The sequence below is a fragment of the Erpetoichthys calabaricus genome, chromosome 15 (assembly GCF_900747795.2).
Source record: "Erpetoichthys calabaricus chromosome 15, fErpCal1.3, whole genome shotgun sequence".
In the NCBI taxonomy this organism is placed as follows: Eukaryota; Metazoa; Chordata; class Cladistia; order Polypteriformes; family Polypteridae; genus Erpetoichthys; species Erpetoichthys calabaricus.
The window spans coordinates 19,567,748-19,584,126 of record NC_041408.2 but is presented as its reverse complement, the minus strand read 5'-3'; the positions used below and the strand labels follow the sequence as shown (position 1 = coordinate 19,584,126).

The following is a 16,379-nucleotide window of genomic DNA, read 5'->3' as shown; positions in this document are numbered from 1 at the left end:
AAAAAGAGGCGGAATTGGGGCTGAACTGGACATGCCTGTTAACCCTTCATCAGCTCTGTCAGTCAGCACGCCACTGGCTATCACAAAAAGGAGTGTGCAGGGCTGTACTGGAAAGTCGGCACACTTGTCGGTGAACGTGTCCTGTCCAGCAACTATCTGTCATTTAAATTAACATGGTGTGGCAATGTGAACAGTAACTGTAGTCGGTAAGCGTGTCTGACTTACCCCATGACTGGGGTATTTACAGGGAATTTACAACCTATTTAATTTTTGCAAAACAGTACCATCTTCTGGGAGATTGGTGGAATTGCCCCACTTGCCCTGAACGTAGAGAGATCACTGCAAATTGGCAGAAGCTTTACGTCATCTTAAAATGAATGTAAGTGAGGGCTGGCCTCGGTACGGTAAGCTGGTGTAGGAAATGCGATGAGATAAAATCCGAAAGGCAGTAAGCACGATCAGATGTCTGCTGGCAGGAGGTGCCGCTATTAACTCCACAGTTGCACAACTATACTGTTGTAAACTCCCCCTTCCAGGTGATATGGAATTAAGAAATCACTAAAAATGCAGTCTGAACTCAGAAAGGACTTTAATTTCTGTCGCTGTGGTCTGTAAACAAAGTTAAATACATACGCTAAGTCACAACGTTACATGCAAGTACACATTTTAACTATGCTGCACATCTAAGTTTAACAAACATTTGAACTCTTTTATATTAAATTAACTAGAACGTACTTACTTTTCCGCAAGGACGCACAACATTAATGGCTCAGGTGATATGGGAAAAGGACAAACTGATATTACAACGTGCAGTAAGTAAACAAAGGAACGGAACAGTAACAAAGCATGAACTTTTACCTGGAAGTATGTAAGAAAAAGTTCCACAAGTGCTTTCTAATATTCTGCTCTTAGAGGTCACCATTTAACCTGGCAAAGGATTTTCTGACAATGAACTTTAGCCGTCTTTAAAGAGCATCAACATACCTACAGTACAGCCAAGTAGAAGCCAAGAAGCAGTCTGAATGAAATACGAATCCATTAAATGGGGCCATGGTTAAAATGATAGTATCTTAGCTACTCCTAATGTTTAAATGAATGAAGTAGATGTTTATATTTAAATCTATCTCTATTATAAAAAGAAATCCTGCCCTGGAAAGCAAAAAGCAAGTCTACGATACGTGATCTTCTCGTAAGACATTTTAAAGACCCGCGAGACCAAAGACACGCCCTACTTACAATCTATCAAATAGGACAATAGGCAGCAGAACATTCAGTCTTGTGAAGGATTTGAGCACACACAGATCCAGCGCTCTCAGCGCATATAAAACGTATAAGGACAGTACGTCCATCCATCCATTTTCCAACCCGCTGAATCCGAACACAGGGTCACGGGGGTCTGCTGGAGCCAATCCCAGCCATCACAGGGCGCAAGGCAGGGAACCAATCCCGGGCTGGGCGCCAACCCACCACAGAGGACAGTACGTTATAAATTAAATGTTGACATCTAAGCAAAGAAGAAAGCAGCGTGGAGAAAACAGACTCAAAAGCGTTGGACAGAAAGAGCAAAAAAGAATAATCGAGGTGCAAATTCAGAAAATAAGGAAAGTAATTATCAGCCCGGAACAAGTGGAATTGAAAAAAAGCACGTCCAATCCGGCTCAGAATTAAAAGACAATGAGTAAAAGACAAAGTAGAACTTCATAAAGACGTTTACAAACGTTGGCGCTAAACACATGCAGAGCAGGTTAGAGACTATGAAACAGTGGCGGGCCGTCAGGGCCTTCAAGGCCCTCTCTGCTGGCCTAAAAAATTATCTGAATCACAAACTGATGTTAATTATATTTTGTCCATGAATACTTATTAAATAATTTCAAATAGTCTGTCCGCTTCCTTTCATAGCTTTTCCGATGGCTGTGCTGCTTCCAGACATGTATTTTCGTATTATTTAACCAATCACATTTCAGCCATCATTTGTTGCCAAGCAGGGTCAAAGTCAAAGAAGTACAATACAATACAGTTTATTTTTGTATAGCCCAAAATCACACAGAAAGTGCCGCAATGGGCTTTAACAGGCCCTGCCTCTTGACAGCCCCCCAGCCTTGACTCTCTAAGAAGACAAGGAAAAACTCCAAAAAAACCCTTGTAGGGAAAAAATGGAAGAAACCTTGGGAAAGGCAGTTCAAGAGAGACCCCTTTCCAGGTAGGTGGGGCGTGCAGTGGGTGTCAAAAGAAGGGGGTCAATACAATACAATGCAGTACACAGAACAGAACAATTTCTCAATATAGTAAGAAATAAAATATAAATTTTTAGAAGTACAGAGCAGAATTTAACAGTAGATGATATATCCCATAATAAGATTTGGATTTGTGTAGAGTCCTAGAGACCTCATCCTTCAAGCTGCCTCCCCCATTTGGCCTTTCCACGGCTAAAACAGTGTTGGGCCAGCCAATCCGATGAAAGGACCCCTCTTTCCCACGATTCCTGCGATCCTCCATCAGGGATGACTTTTCCTTAGGCAGGCAAAACAACTTGTCAGGTGGGCCGTGGCACCAAGTGCCACATTTGAGTACCGAGAAGAGAAACAGAACAGGTGAGGGTTAGTAACAAATTATAACTGTCATGTTACTTATGTTTAAGTGCTAATGACTAACAACAGAGATGCAGTCTGTACAGTTAATCAGCAGCTCTAGTCAGGATATGCTAAACTGAAGTAGTGAGTCTTCAGCCGGGATTTAAAAGCTGAGACCGAAGGGGCATCTCTTATAGTAGCAGGCAGACCATTCCACAGTTTAGGGGCCCTGTAACTAAAAGCTCAACCTCCCACTGTTATTTTATTAATTCTTGGAATCATAAGCAGACCGGCATCTTGAGATCTTAATGTGCGCTCAGGTTTGTAACTCATGATAAGTTCAGACAAGTAAGCCGGACCTCGGCCATTTAATGCTTTATATGTTAAAAGAAGGATTTTGAAATCTGCCCTAAACTTAACCGGGAGCCAGTGTAAGGATTTAAGAACTGGAGTTATGTGTTCGTATTTTCTTGTTCTTGTAATAATTCTTGCAACCGCATTTTGGATTAAGTGGAGGCTGTATAAAGAACAGTTTGAACATCCAGTGAACACCGCATTGCAGTAGTCAATCCTACTAGAAATAAATGCATGAATTAGTTTCTCAGAATCCTGTTTATTTAAAAAGCGGCTTAATTTCCTAACATTTTTAAGATGGAAGTCTGCCGGAGGCCTTCACAATCAGTTCTGCAGGCCCTCTAACACAAAATAGATGTCGATTAAACCATTGCTTCAACCAATTAGATTTTGAGTTGGTTTCACTAGGGCCCCTCTAGCAGGCGTACGGCAACGTCACCGTATTCAGACCCGTTGATTGGATAGGATGGTGTAATAGAAAAATCTGAATGAGAGCATCATGGGGCAGCTGTACACATCGGTATGTTTGGCGGTGAGCATTCCCGTGTCCACTGCTTCTGTCGAGCGGACATTTTCAGCCCTAAAGCGAATTAAAACTTATGCCAGAAGTACGACAGGGCAGGTTTGACTTTCAGCATTAGCTTCGATGGCAATAGAAAGGGACTTCGTGATGGAACTGAAGCGCACGGATAATGTGTATGACAGAGTAATTGAACTGTTTTTGAGGAAAGAGAGGAGGATGGATTTTGTTTACAAATAATCCGAATTTTTGGTGAGAAAAATGTTGCGATTTTTCTAAATAATATTGCAAGTTTATGAGTTATTATTGATGTTTTTTATGTGTGTTGCGGGCTGTAGCTGCAGTAGAAAGGAACTTGTTCACCCCTGGTTTGTCTATTCAATAAAAGCATTTATTGTGGCTATAGGAGATATCTATCTGCGAAGCAACGGCTCTTTATACTGTATTTCTGCATATTAAGATGGTTTTTATAACCATAAATTAGTTTTTGAGGGGCGGGTTGATTCAGACGGAGCACTACTGAAGGCCTAGGTGTGAAATGCATGGTCCGCCACTGCTATGAAACCAGGGAAATTAGAAAGGCTCAAAAAAAAACCAAAAAAACGGTGCTATACACATGTGGAGAAAGTTAAAGGATATGAAAGTAGGAAAATTAGAAAATATAAAAAAAGAAAGTAAAGATCGCAGTAGCGCAAACAAACAAACTGCCTCATTTAACTATGCACCAGTCTAACTTTGGTTTTGCACAAAAATTACTACACTATTGCACCTTAACACTTAATTCTACTTTATTCACATAATTTTACTTATTTATTATGTTCTACTATACTGTGACCTTTCAATCTATGACTTTTTGTTAATCTGATATTCTTCTAACTTTGCACAGTTTCTGATAAGCGGATCAGGATGCATGTCACTGCGTGTTGTCCTGTATAACTATGCCTGTGACAAATAAAGAATCGTGAGAATTTCAAAAACGGAGTTTACCGCACATGCATTTATTGGTTACTTTGTTAATATATATATATTTTTCTGTCTGCTTATTTAAAAACCTAAATTTACCCCAAGAGTCAAAAATGTTCTGTCTAGCCCTTGTACAAAAACCTAGAGAAAAGCTGGGGTATCACCTTGGTAAACTCATGTACTTTTGGAACTGGGAGAGGAAAATAGCACGACTTTACAGACAGGAGTCCAATGCAGAACTCTACTTACTTTGTTACTTAATTTATTAAATGCTGATGATGTCGATCGTTTTGTCTGTGCTGAAATTCCAAACCGAGAAACCGATCCTGACCTCATTAACAAGATTCAGCATATTGGGACTCGCAAGATTACAAATATTGTTTTTACAGAAGTTCTGAAATAAAAGTGAAACTAATGAAATAGCAACAATTCAAAGAAAAAAAAATCTTAAGTGTGTATCCGGAAAACCAAACACAGGAATTGGCGAGCAAAGCAAACAGGGGGGCAAAGCCCCCTAGTGTTTTAAATATTACAGTTGAACAAAGTACAAGAGCATTGTGCATATTTATGGGATAAAAACATCTGAATTTATAAAATAAGTGCTTGTGCCCACTTTAAACTCCACTACTAACCTGCTACTCACCATACGATTCCAGAACAAAACACAAGTCTTCTCATCTTGGGGGTCTTCACCAGGTGCACATAAGAATAGTTTTGGATGGAATCTTCTGCAAAGGTTATTTTGCTTATGGTCTGTAGATAAACAGAAATCTTCCATTAGGCAACATACTCCAGATTTTGTGTTTTCTGTTACAAAGACGACAGCATGCTGGAGTTCATCCATACCTCTGTGGTAATGCATGATGCAAACTGGTGCTTCCCATTCATTTTGGCACAATTTAAAAGTTGCTTATGGGCTTTTGTTATGTGCCGATTGGTCACTTGCCATCTGACTGACTCTGGGATCCACCTGCGACACATGTAAGACCTCGGGTCAGCAGTCTACACAATATCCATCCATCCATCCATTTTCCAACCCGCTGAATCCGAACACAGGGTCACGGGGGTCTGCTGGAGCCAATCCCAGCCAACACAGGGCACAAGGCAGGAACCAATCCCGGGCAGGGTGCCAACCCACCGCAGCTACACAATATCCACTGAGCAAAGTCTCTGATGAAGCATTTACAAAGTCGAATTGGTGTAAACTTAGTATTGTTTTGTATAATGTGATTGTAGCAAGAAAATTCATATTTAAGTGTAAGATCAGAATACAAACTTTAATAAGTGGCAACAATGTAAAATTGTGGAATGTTATGTGTAGGAACTCTGTGCTGACAGACTTCCAGTCAGCTGTGAGCTTCTCCTCAGCTCTTCTGTGGCTTTTGCTTTGGTAGAGCATGTTGGGTAGATGCTCACAGACCTGTTTAGTAGGCTTTACAGCATATCTCTGAGACCCCTAGGGTGAACTCTTGCATTTTGATGAGTGCTAGGTAGACCTTGAGATGTCCATGAGGAGGGTCATTCAACGCCATTATTTGAACTGGGCCTTATAAAGCTGCGCATGGTGTAATGGTAGGCGTGGCTGTTAGGGGGCAGCATTGCTCCATTTCCGTCACTATTAATGTGGCGTGTTTGACCCACTCAGTTGACTCTTTTCTAAAGGGTCCATCTCCAAAGCATTTTGAAGTGATAGAACTGTGGAAGGTATGTGATGGGGGAACTGAAGGTGAAGAAAATGTGCTGGCTGTGTGTATTTTCTGCAATATATATTATTTTCTACATTTCAGTGGTTTAACTTGATAAACATCATTATTGGTGTTAGGACTCATGGCACAAAAAATATTCTTCTACACAGATTGCTTTTTCTCCCAGTTTATGAAAGTGATTTTGCAGGATTTTGACTTTGGAGATTTAAGTTTTATTTATTGTCAAATTAACATTTTTTTCTGTGTGTGGAAGCTCACCATGTTGCCATTTTGTTTTTGTGCAGGCACCACCATGGGTGTCTTTTTCTAGGAATGGTTACGTAATAATGCTATAAAAGCGGTAGCCAAAGAACTGATGTCAATGAAGATTGTGGGTACTTTCTAAACCATGTGAGTTCAAAGTCTTGCATTCTCAGTCTTTTAATCTTCTGCTATGGTGTTTGACCACATTTCTCTCTTGGTCTTTTAACTCTTTCGGGGCTAATGTCGACTTTTGTCAAAATTCAGGGGTAGAGGATGATAATCAGCTGTAAACTGCAACAAAACTCACCATTACGTTTACGTTTGACTCTCTTTGCTAGAAGGAAAGTTACATAGCTTTGTTGATTTAACCTTGATTGCCTATGAGTGCATGATTAGCGAAGAGCAAACAGCATCTAAAATGGCATCTGGTGAGAGACCAAAGCGAATGCGCAAAACAAAATACTACATGGACGTTTTACGTAATTTCATTGAATAGGAGTCTGACTTGTTGGACTCCGAATTTGATGCAAGTGATCTGGAGATGGATATCAAAAATGAAAGTGAGGTACCAGCATCATCTGATCGGTCCCCAGCTGATCGTGGTGCTGAACACTTTCATGTAGCTGATGCGCCTACAGCAGCGTTCACCTGGGATGACAAGAGGTACAAACCATATTATGACACTGCGAACGCCGCTGCCGCCCACCTGCTGTAAGAAGACAGCCAGTCCACAGTGTATTCCTGCTGACCACTGAGGTGCCCCCGCACAGCCACTGCTGCCAGTGATGCCGAACATGTGCCAACAGCAGCCATAACACGTAGCAACAGACATTTTATGTTGATTTATGTGTGAAACCATTGCTTTGTGTACTTTTCAGAAAACTGAGTTTTTAGAAAGAATATTCAGCCCTCAAAGAGTTAATACTCTTTTGCCCTTGTGGTGTGCCACTTTGTGCAGTCATAGCAGAACAATTGGTGATTTAGAAGGGAAAAGGGGCACAGAGTAAAACATTGTCATCAGGACACAGCAGTCATTACTCAACTCACCACCAGGAGATTATAGCAAGAATGCAAGGCGATGTGACAGCAAGCAGCAGATGCCGCCAGTCTCTGATGAAATACGCCACCAAGGCTAGGAGCATGCTGCCCACGTTCCAGGAAAGCCCAATAATTGTCCCGGTGAAAGTGTGATGCTTGACATCAATCCACTCTAGACCTTCATAAAAAGGGAGGAAAGCTTGTTAGTGATAACTTTATCTGGCAGATACAAAACCACATTTAACATTTAAACAAACATTTTTCATTCACCTTTCTCTAAGATATTTCACAGTGTGATGGATGGTGGACAGCGCCATTGCCCAGCTAGGATGCCTCCCTAATGGAAGGACAGGGGGAGATGAATTACGAAATGCGCTATCTTGCCCAAACTGCTGCTTGACAGCCCCCCTGGGTTGCAACTGTGCCTCAGATTCCCACAGGGCTTTATGGGAATTACTATTTGTTAACACAGCCCTGCTGGGTTCTGTGGATGCCACCAGTGGGAGCTGTGGGAGATTCTGAGCCTTATCTTGGACTTCCGCCACACCTGGGAGTAATTCCAGACCTCCCTAACAAGCCACCTGCAATTCTCCCAGATACGGCTTTATAGGAGTGGGCTGCCCCACAGAAAGGAGCCCGAGTCAGGAGGAGGTGGATGAAGCTTACCTACAAGGCATGGAGAAGGAAGGGGGCTGCAAGGCTGTGGAGGAAAGAGACAGTGATATTACAGTGCTTGTCCTTCTGGGTTCCTTTCCCTAAATAAAGGGGTCTTTTGTTGGACGCAATTGGTTTCTCTGCCTGTTTGTGTCGGATCAGAGTGGCAGGTGCATGCCTGGTGGTTCACAATGGATAAGATATTTCATATCTAGTTATGTATAGGATGGTGGACCTAAATTTAAGTCGTACTGCTTAAAATCTTCAAAAAAAACTAGAATTGGCTCTGGTCTCAGGATTACCGTTAGCTTGACCTACTGTATCATCCAGCACAGAGATTAGTTTTAAGGAGGTGAGAAACATCAAGAATCACAACTCTGTCTATAAACAACCAGTTTGGCACTGTCATAAAATATATTTCAGGGGGTTCAAACCCAAAATGAATCCCCCCTGCCAGTTACACCTATGGCTCCCAACCAGACTTCATGAATAATAACAGGGCCCAGAACTCAGACACCACTGCACTGGACCAGAGTTTTAGTCATTTTAGAGATCTCAGGTCCAGGACCCCTTTAGCTGGCTTTTATTCCCACTATCTGACATTTCTACATGGCTTAGCTGAGTACTTTTTTCAGTTTAGAAAGATGTAAGTCAGTCATTATCCAACCTGCTATATCCTAACAAAGGGTCACGGGGGGTCTGCTGGAGCCAATCCCAGCCAACACAGGGCCAAGGCAGGGAACAAATACCTGGGCAGGACACACACACACCCCCACACACCAAGCACACACTAGGGACAATTTAGGATCGCCAATGCACCTAACCTAACCTGCATGACTTTGGACTGTGGGAGGAAACTCACACAGACACGGGGAGAATATGCAAACTCGACGCAGGGAGGACCTGGGAAGCGAACCCAGGTCTCCTAACTGCGAGGCAGCAGCGCTACCACTGCGCCACCATGCCACCCTTAGAAAGATGTATCGCATTTAAATAAAAGAACAAAACAAATACATGCCCTAAACTAATAAAAACACAGCACTGTGGTATAGTTTTAAATAAATAATCGCCGCACTCGTGGCTTATAGAGGGCCTGTGGTAGTGTGGCCAGAGCTGTTCTGGGGTGCTTTGTGGTGCGGGCGTTTCCTTGCTTAAGTGCACGGGTGAGGAATTGTCTGCATCCGTGATTGATACCAGGACATCTTAATTGCCACACCTGAGCCACATCCCTATTATATGTAGTAGAAGAGCGAGTGCGGAGGGGAAAGAAAAAAAGGATTGGAGTGAACGGAGGTTAGAAGGAGGAAGACAGGCAAGGCTGGAGAAGTAAAGAGCTGGTGCGAGATAGAGAGAGTGAGCGATCCAGAGCAGACTCGCTGGTGTTTTGCAGGCAGCTGGAAGGAGAGCCCCCTGGAAAGGGTGTTTGGCTGACACTTGGTGGGACTGAAGGAAGCGGTCGCTCCAGCTTAACGATCAAGGAGCTGGAGTGACCCAGAAGGTGGCTGGCTCACCGCATAAGGCCACGGTAGGCAGCAGGAGCCAGGAAGGCTTAGGAGAGTGAACCCCAGCATGAGCACCCTGGCTGTTCAGGAACCTAAGTCTCGGTCTGACGGAGCCAGGGACGTGAAGAAGGACAGCTGCAGGTAGGGCGACTCCCCTGGTGCAAAGCCTGGATGGGTGAAGCAGGGGAGCCGCCAGTAGCAAGAAGGCACCGGGTTTTGTTTTTAAAAGGACTGCTTCCAGCCATTGTTTAAACCTCGGTTATTTTTAAAGGATCTATTTTAGATTTTAACCTCCACTATTTCAATGGTTTTTAATGGATTATTTATTTATTGACCTTTTGATTGCACTACACTTTAGACACTGTTTTTGCTTTTGATTGTTTTTAATAAAAGCACGTCTGCACTTTGAACCATCCCCTTGCTTCGTTGTGTCTTCACTGTCCAGCTCATCTGGTGACATTACCGACGGTGTCGGGTTCAAAAGCTCCCACTAGGAAGATGGGAGCATAGAGAAGAACCTGCATCGTCACAAGCACACTTTTTCCATCATTCAGTTCCTCACATTTGTCTCTCTCCCTGGTGCCATGGAATCCTGCAGTTTGCTCTGCCCTGTGTTTATAGATTCCATCATCCTAAAGGTTTGTCATTTGACAGGTGGAAGAAACTGTAGGGAGAACATGTAACCTCAGCACTGAAGGCCAAGAATTAAACTAGATCCAAGTGCTGAAATTCCACTTAATATCATTTGCATTAAAATAATCCTGGATTCATGTTTCTGATAATAATCGTTCATTACATTTCAACAAAATCAGCATTTCAATAAAGCACACTCTATCCATCCATCCATCCATCCATCCATCCATTCATTTCTCAACCTGCTTCTCCTGTTCATGGTTTTGGGAGCCGGTGCCAGTCCCAGTCACCATGGGTACAAGGCAAGGCCAGTCTGGGATGGGACACACCAGTCATCTCAAGGCACAGTCACGTTCATTCACAATGGACCACTTTAGAGCCGTCAGTTAACACACCAATGTTGGAAGAAAGCCAGAGTATCTAGGCAGAGAGGCAGAGCAAAAGCGAATAACTCGAGAGAGATCCCCAAACGTATGACCCTGTAGCGGGCATATCAGTGGGTCAACTCAAAAACAGGTTCAACAAGGTGTTACAAATCCAAATAATTAAACTAACTAATGTCACTACTGCACAGGTATGGGAGATATTTTCTGCAAAAAGGGAAATGAAAATTTAAAATTATAAAACGAAAATGCAATCTCTCTTTTGCAATTTCATTTTTAAACTTCTACATGCAATAATGCTGCAAAAATAAAATGAAATCAATTTTTGGAATGATATGTTAAATACTTTCTAGAATGGTCAGAAAATTGATTCTGGTTTGTTTATGTTTCTTTCTTTTTGTTTATGAATGTGAAATGAATTAATAGCATAACACTAGAAGGCACTGTTGCTCCTCAAACCCGATAGACCAATGCCCAAGACACCAGGTAAAAGCACCAAAAGGATCTTTTATTCCTTCTCTTCTAATAGTGATGCCTCGAAGCACCTTCACCACCATACAAAAACACTAATAACCACACAATAAATCTCCTCTCCTCCCAGCAGCTCTGTCACACTCCCTCCCAACTCCGGCTCTCTTGCTGGGTCTCCACTAGTCCTTTATATAGTCTGTGACCCGGAAGTGCTTCTGTCCTTCCAGGCCCGCACCTAGTGGGGGGAAAACCATGACACTTGTCAGGGGCCCGAGCTAGATAGGGGCCTGCCCTTTTTCGAGTTTTTTTTTTTTTTCTCGAAAGGTCCTTTATTATCAAGAAGGGGCGCGTCGACGTCATACAGCAGTCGCCGGTGGGTACGATCTCGAATCTAGCTGATTTGAGTTTGAACTCAAATCTGTCATCCGTCGAACCATGGGAAAATGCAAGACCGAGAGCTTCAGCGGCATTCTCATAAAGGCTGTCCCGTGTCCGTCATCAAGATAACAATGAGTTATCTTGAGTGCCGGTGGCGGTGCGGCAATGTTTATGTTTAGTCTCCACCTTTTGCCTTCGCGAATCGCGGAAGTTATTCATTCAATGCTGGACAGTCGCACTCGCAGTCGTGTGAGTATTAAGAGTTAGGGCCTACTGCTCTGTGCACGCTTAGAGTTAGACTTTACAAAAGCTTATAATTTGGCATTATTTCATTATTATGTGAACAGTGAAGAGAAGCGCCTATCTGCATTAATTTTGTATTTGGACTTTTGGTCTTAACAGCGGCTGTCATCAGACTCACTCAGCAGTCAGAGACAGGTACACGCGCTATTGTACAATACATGCATTGTAATTTAATTTTGTTTAGTTCACCAGTCCAGTAACACGGACATGATATAAATTGAACTAGTGTGTTTTGTTTACAATATATTTCTAATACCACCATTGCTTATCGTTATTTTACATATAGGATCCATTAACCCACCAGCCAGTAACTGCTGATTACCATGATGTTTACACAATATGGAGAGATATTTTATATTCAGAATGAGTTTTTCAGAATAAACTATTCCTAGTTAACCATTGACTTTCAAAACCCTTCGTCAAAAACCAGGTTTTCGAAATTAAGTGGCGTTTTAAAATATACGCACATATTTGAAACACGAAAGGGGCCCAAACTCTGCCAGCTGCCTGGGGCCCAGAATTTCCTAGGTGCGGGCCTGGTCCTTCTGACCACGTGATTGGCTGGCACTTCCGGGTCTAATACAGAACAGGGATTTTCTTCAGCCCAGAAGTACTTTATAATATACTTTACAATACTGATGCGCTGTGCAAGAAAGGACAAAGCCGGTTATACTTCCTTAGAAGGTTGGCGTCCTTCAACATCTGCAATAAGATGCTGCAGATGTTCTATCAGACAGTTGTGGCGAGTGCCCTCTTCTACGTAGTGGTGTGCTGGGGAGGCAGCATTAAGAGGAAAGACGCCTCAGGCCTGGACAAACCGGTGAGAAAGGCAAGCTCTATTTTTGGCATGGAGCTGGACAGTTTAACATCTGTGGCAGAGCGACAGGCGCTCAGCAGGCTCCTATCAATTATGGAGAATCCACTGCATCCACTTAATAGTATCATCTCCAGACAGAAGAGCAGCTTCAGCAACAGACTGCTGTCACTGTCCTGCTCCACTGACACATTGAGGAGATCGTTCGTCCCCCAAACTATGCGACTCTTTAATTCCACCCGGGGGGGTAAACGTTAACATTCAACATTATACAAAGTTATTGTCTGTTTTTCACCTGCATTATTATCATTCTTTAATTTAATATTATTTATTGTATCAGTATGCTGCTGCTGAAGAATGTGAATTTCCCATTGGGATTAATAAAGTTATCTATCTATCTATCTATCTATCTATCTATCTATCTATCTATCTATCTATCTATCTATCTATCTATCTATCTATCTATCTATCTATCTATCTATCTATCTTAGGGCTTCCTTCCTCATGATTACTTTGTACGTCCGGGCTATACTGAAATAATATGTTCCCAGGTCCTTTGACAGCTCCTCCTGGTGGCAGCCACAGCACCCATCAGGGCTGTGTATCCGAACTCCATGTCCCATAGTGCCCTGCGGGAATCTGGGGTACCACTGCACTCCAGGGAAGCTGCCATCTAGTGTCTTGGGGGAAGCAGTGTCGGCAAGTCGCTGCCTTCCCCCATCCTTCTATTCCAGGGGCATCCCGGCCAGGGTGAGCTGCTGGTCGTCCATCACAATAGATAATACAGTTCATATTTGTTACTCGTATATTTCTCATTGAGGTGGATTAAAAAAAATCTTAGAAATGATGGAAAAAGAAGCTTGTCCTGGTACTTGTGGGTCTGTCCCCACTCCCAGTGTGTCCGTGAGCGAGTCACTCATACGAAACCAGGTTAGAATCAGAGTTTCACCAAAGCTGCACATTTTCGGGGTTTGTACTGGGGGAGAGGAATTGTGGAAGAAAGTCAAATAGTTATTTAGGATAAAGCATTTTGATATGTTTTCCATGGTAAAATATAGCATCCATCTTAGAAGTATAAAAGGGTTAATAGATGTCAGAAACCTTCAGGCATATTGGGAAACCAAATAAAGGTCAAGTGAACCACAAAGACTGGGATGTACCAGATGCAGGCTGATGTAATACACCAAATGGGTGATTAAGAGATCGGCAGATATCCTGTAAACTATAAAACTGGACAGTTGTCACATACGTGGGGATTTCAAGAGTAATCTCTAAACTAGGAGATTTTGAAGAACAAGGCTATGATGGAAAAAGACTTTTATTTAGGCTGGTGGTGCTCTGTGCTTAACACCTCATGTCGTTTAACCAATCAAAGTATGAAATGTATGCCTTGATTGACACTGTATGCACATTCAATAGTTTATAAATTGAACGTATATCCTTTGTTTGTGTGACCATGCTGTAACAGACTGCTTGTGTGATGAATGTTCCCTCTTCATAACGAAATATTGAAATGACGCATTGAACAATTCTTCTCCTGCCTGGCTTCTAATAGTAAAAGGTTCTAACTTTAAGACAAGATTTCTTGAGGTAGCAGTACCAATCACTGCCCCGCCAGGCTTCCCCTGACTGGAAGCAATATGGAAGAGGACATTAAAGTTGCTTTTAAATATTGGAAGACACTGCCAGCGGCCTTGTGAAGATGAGTCTCTGCAGAGCTAAATTATTTTTTTCCAGCTGAAGTAACAAACTCAAGTCCTTGGCTTAATGTGTTTGGGAAGCCTGTGTCCAGCTGAACTGAATTGCACGGGTGGTAAATGAGGCCAGGAGTGTCGGATTGGGATCGGGGGGCCGAGTCCAGTTTTGCAAAGAGGAATTTTGCTGGGCACAAGAACAGAAGGCTCTGCTGCTGGAGAGGATTCAACATCACAGCATGTATGTATGCCCGTATGTTAGGCTAGGAGAGTGGGACCGTCTTGCCAGCATCATAGGCCCTCAAGCAAAGTAGCAAGCTGGGACCCCTGTCTTGGTACCAAAACAGAAACATACATAGGTATCAGAAATATCGTGGGCCTCTGTGCTCCTGGGGCCCCCCAGCCAGTGCCCATACTGTATGTTAAGATACCTGCCTGTGATACGAGTGGTTACAGAGCACGGCCACTGCAATTAGGAGCAACATGGCCCTTCCTGACTTTGTCTCTGAAAGACTCAGTTTGAAACTTTTTACCAGCAATATTAAACAAGATGTACATTTTTTCCCATCATCTAAAGGTGTGCGTTTATATTGAGTGAAGTGACGACTTCAACCTGCCCAATTATGTGGGCTACTGTCCCACTCAGGGGTGGTTCCCGCCTTATGCTCAGTGCTATGAGAGGACAGGGTAGGCATTCGAGTATTGATTTTAAGTAAATCTAATAAATAAAAGTGCTGTTTAGACTTTGTACACAATTATCTATATATATAAAATTCTTTTCGCGTTTGAAACGGAAATTACGTATGATCACACGATATGGAAATTACATATGACCACAGAACATATTATAATACACAAACTAATCACTTCATTTGTGGACGCCATTTTTATATCGCCTTTACGAATTGTTCTTATTTGTGTGAGAGTTATTTTACTGATATTGAAAAGAAGTAAATACAAACACACCGATCTCTCCCATAGAAGTGCGCCCCGCGTCGCCCTCTCCCAGCCCTCCTCTCTGGACTACAGTGCTGAGCCGTCCGCTACCAGGTGCGTTCTGACAGAGAAGTTTTATTTATTCATTCACGTGACTGTCGCGGAAACTGCCACATTGTAACTTTTTTTTTAGTTGGCAGTACTTGATAGTAGAAGAGTTGAGGAAAACAGCTTTGCGTCTTTCTACTTTTTAACTGCGCCGAGCTGTAAACAATCTGAAGACGAGACCGCCTTCAGCTGCGAGGGGTCGTGAGAACAAAGTGGACGCTGGGAGGCGCAGAATGTCGGGCTACTCCGCCGACTCGAGAGCTTCGCAGTTTCGGGCAGTGTCCTGTCTTCTCGCACTGTTTGTGACACTTCAAGTGCCCCGTCGGCTCTCGGGAGAGTGGAAATCTTTGCGAATGAGTGTAATCGGTGCCATTGAAGCAGAACTCTATTTGTAAATTGCCCTGCACGACTACTTACTGTCCCTTAAGGTGAGTTTGGGTCACTAAAACCCTGCAATATTCAAGGTTGCTTTTGTGATCAATTATTTTAAGAAGATGGACAGTTTACATCTAAGAAGATGTGCAGACTTCTTCATGTAAAGTGTTGGACTTGGGAATTGTTTGGACCTTCTGCTCGTTAAGCACGGAAGGGCAGCGTCCACATTTATCAGAATTATTTTTCTCTTAAATCACAGGCACATAGTGCAAGGATGTCAGGCAGAAATTTGGACGATCACATGGAAAATGTAATTTCTATACCATAGCAGTCGTGTAGCGCCTTTCACAAGGGATCTGTTACTTACCTGTTGTGTTATAGTGCCTTTAAAATGTAGTTTACCCGAAACCACTCCAGTAGTGCTCAATGTATCTTTACTTCTTAAATGTTAATGTTTTACTGTTTAATAACTTATAGACTACGTTTTATTTTTTTCCCTTGCACTCAGTGAGCAAAGCCACTGGGTTATCAGCTAGTTCACAATAAACTTCTAACTACGTCCAATAAAAGACAATGATGAAAAACAAAAGTTACATGAAACAGTGAAAAAAAGTTGAAAGGAAAATAATGTAGATAAATAATGGGCAAATGTTACAATACTTAATAGAGCAAATAACAATTATTTAAAATTCTATAATTCTTTGAGTAGATGTCTATGAACAAATAGGCTATTG

General features: G+C 42.5%; 1 protein-coding gene across 5 annotated transcripts in view; it reads right to left on the bottom strand.

Annotated features, from left to right (window-relative positions):
• LOC114665623 (solute carrier family 22 member 7-like) overlaps positions 1-16,379 on the bottom strand; it is a 59,051-nt gene that overhangs the window by 19,548 nt on the left and 23,124 nt on the right. For all 5 annotated transcript variants that reach the window (XM_028820231.2, XM_028820230.2, XM_028820232.2 and 2 more), the window contains 3 exons: positions 7,404-7,572; positions 5,254-5,377; positions 5,051-5,160 (listed from right to left, as the gene is read on the bottom strand). In XM_028820231.2, the coding sequence (XP_028676064.2) occupies positions 5,051-5,160; positions 5,254-5,377; positions 7,404-7,572 (403 nt within the window). The remainder of the gene's footprint in view (positions 1-5,050; positions 5,161-5,253; positions 5,378-7,403; positions 7,573-16,379) is intronic.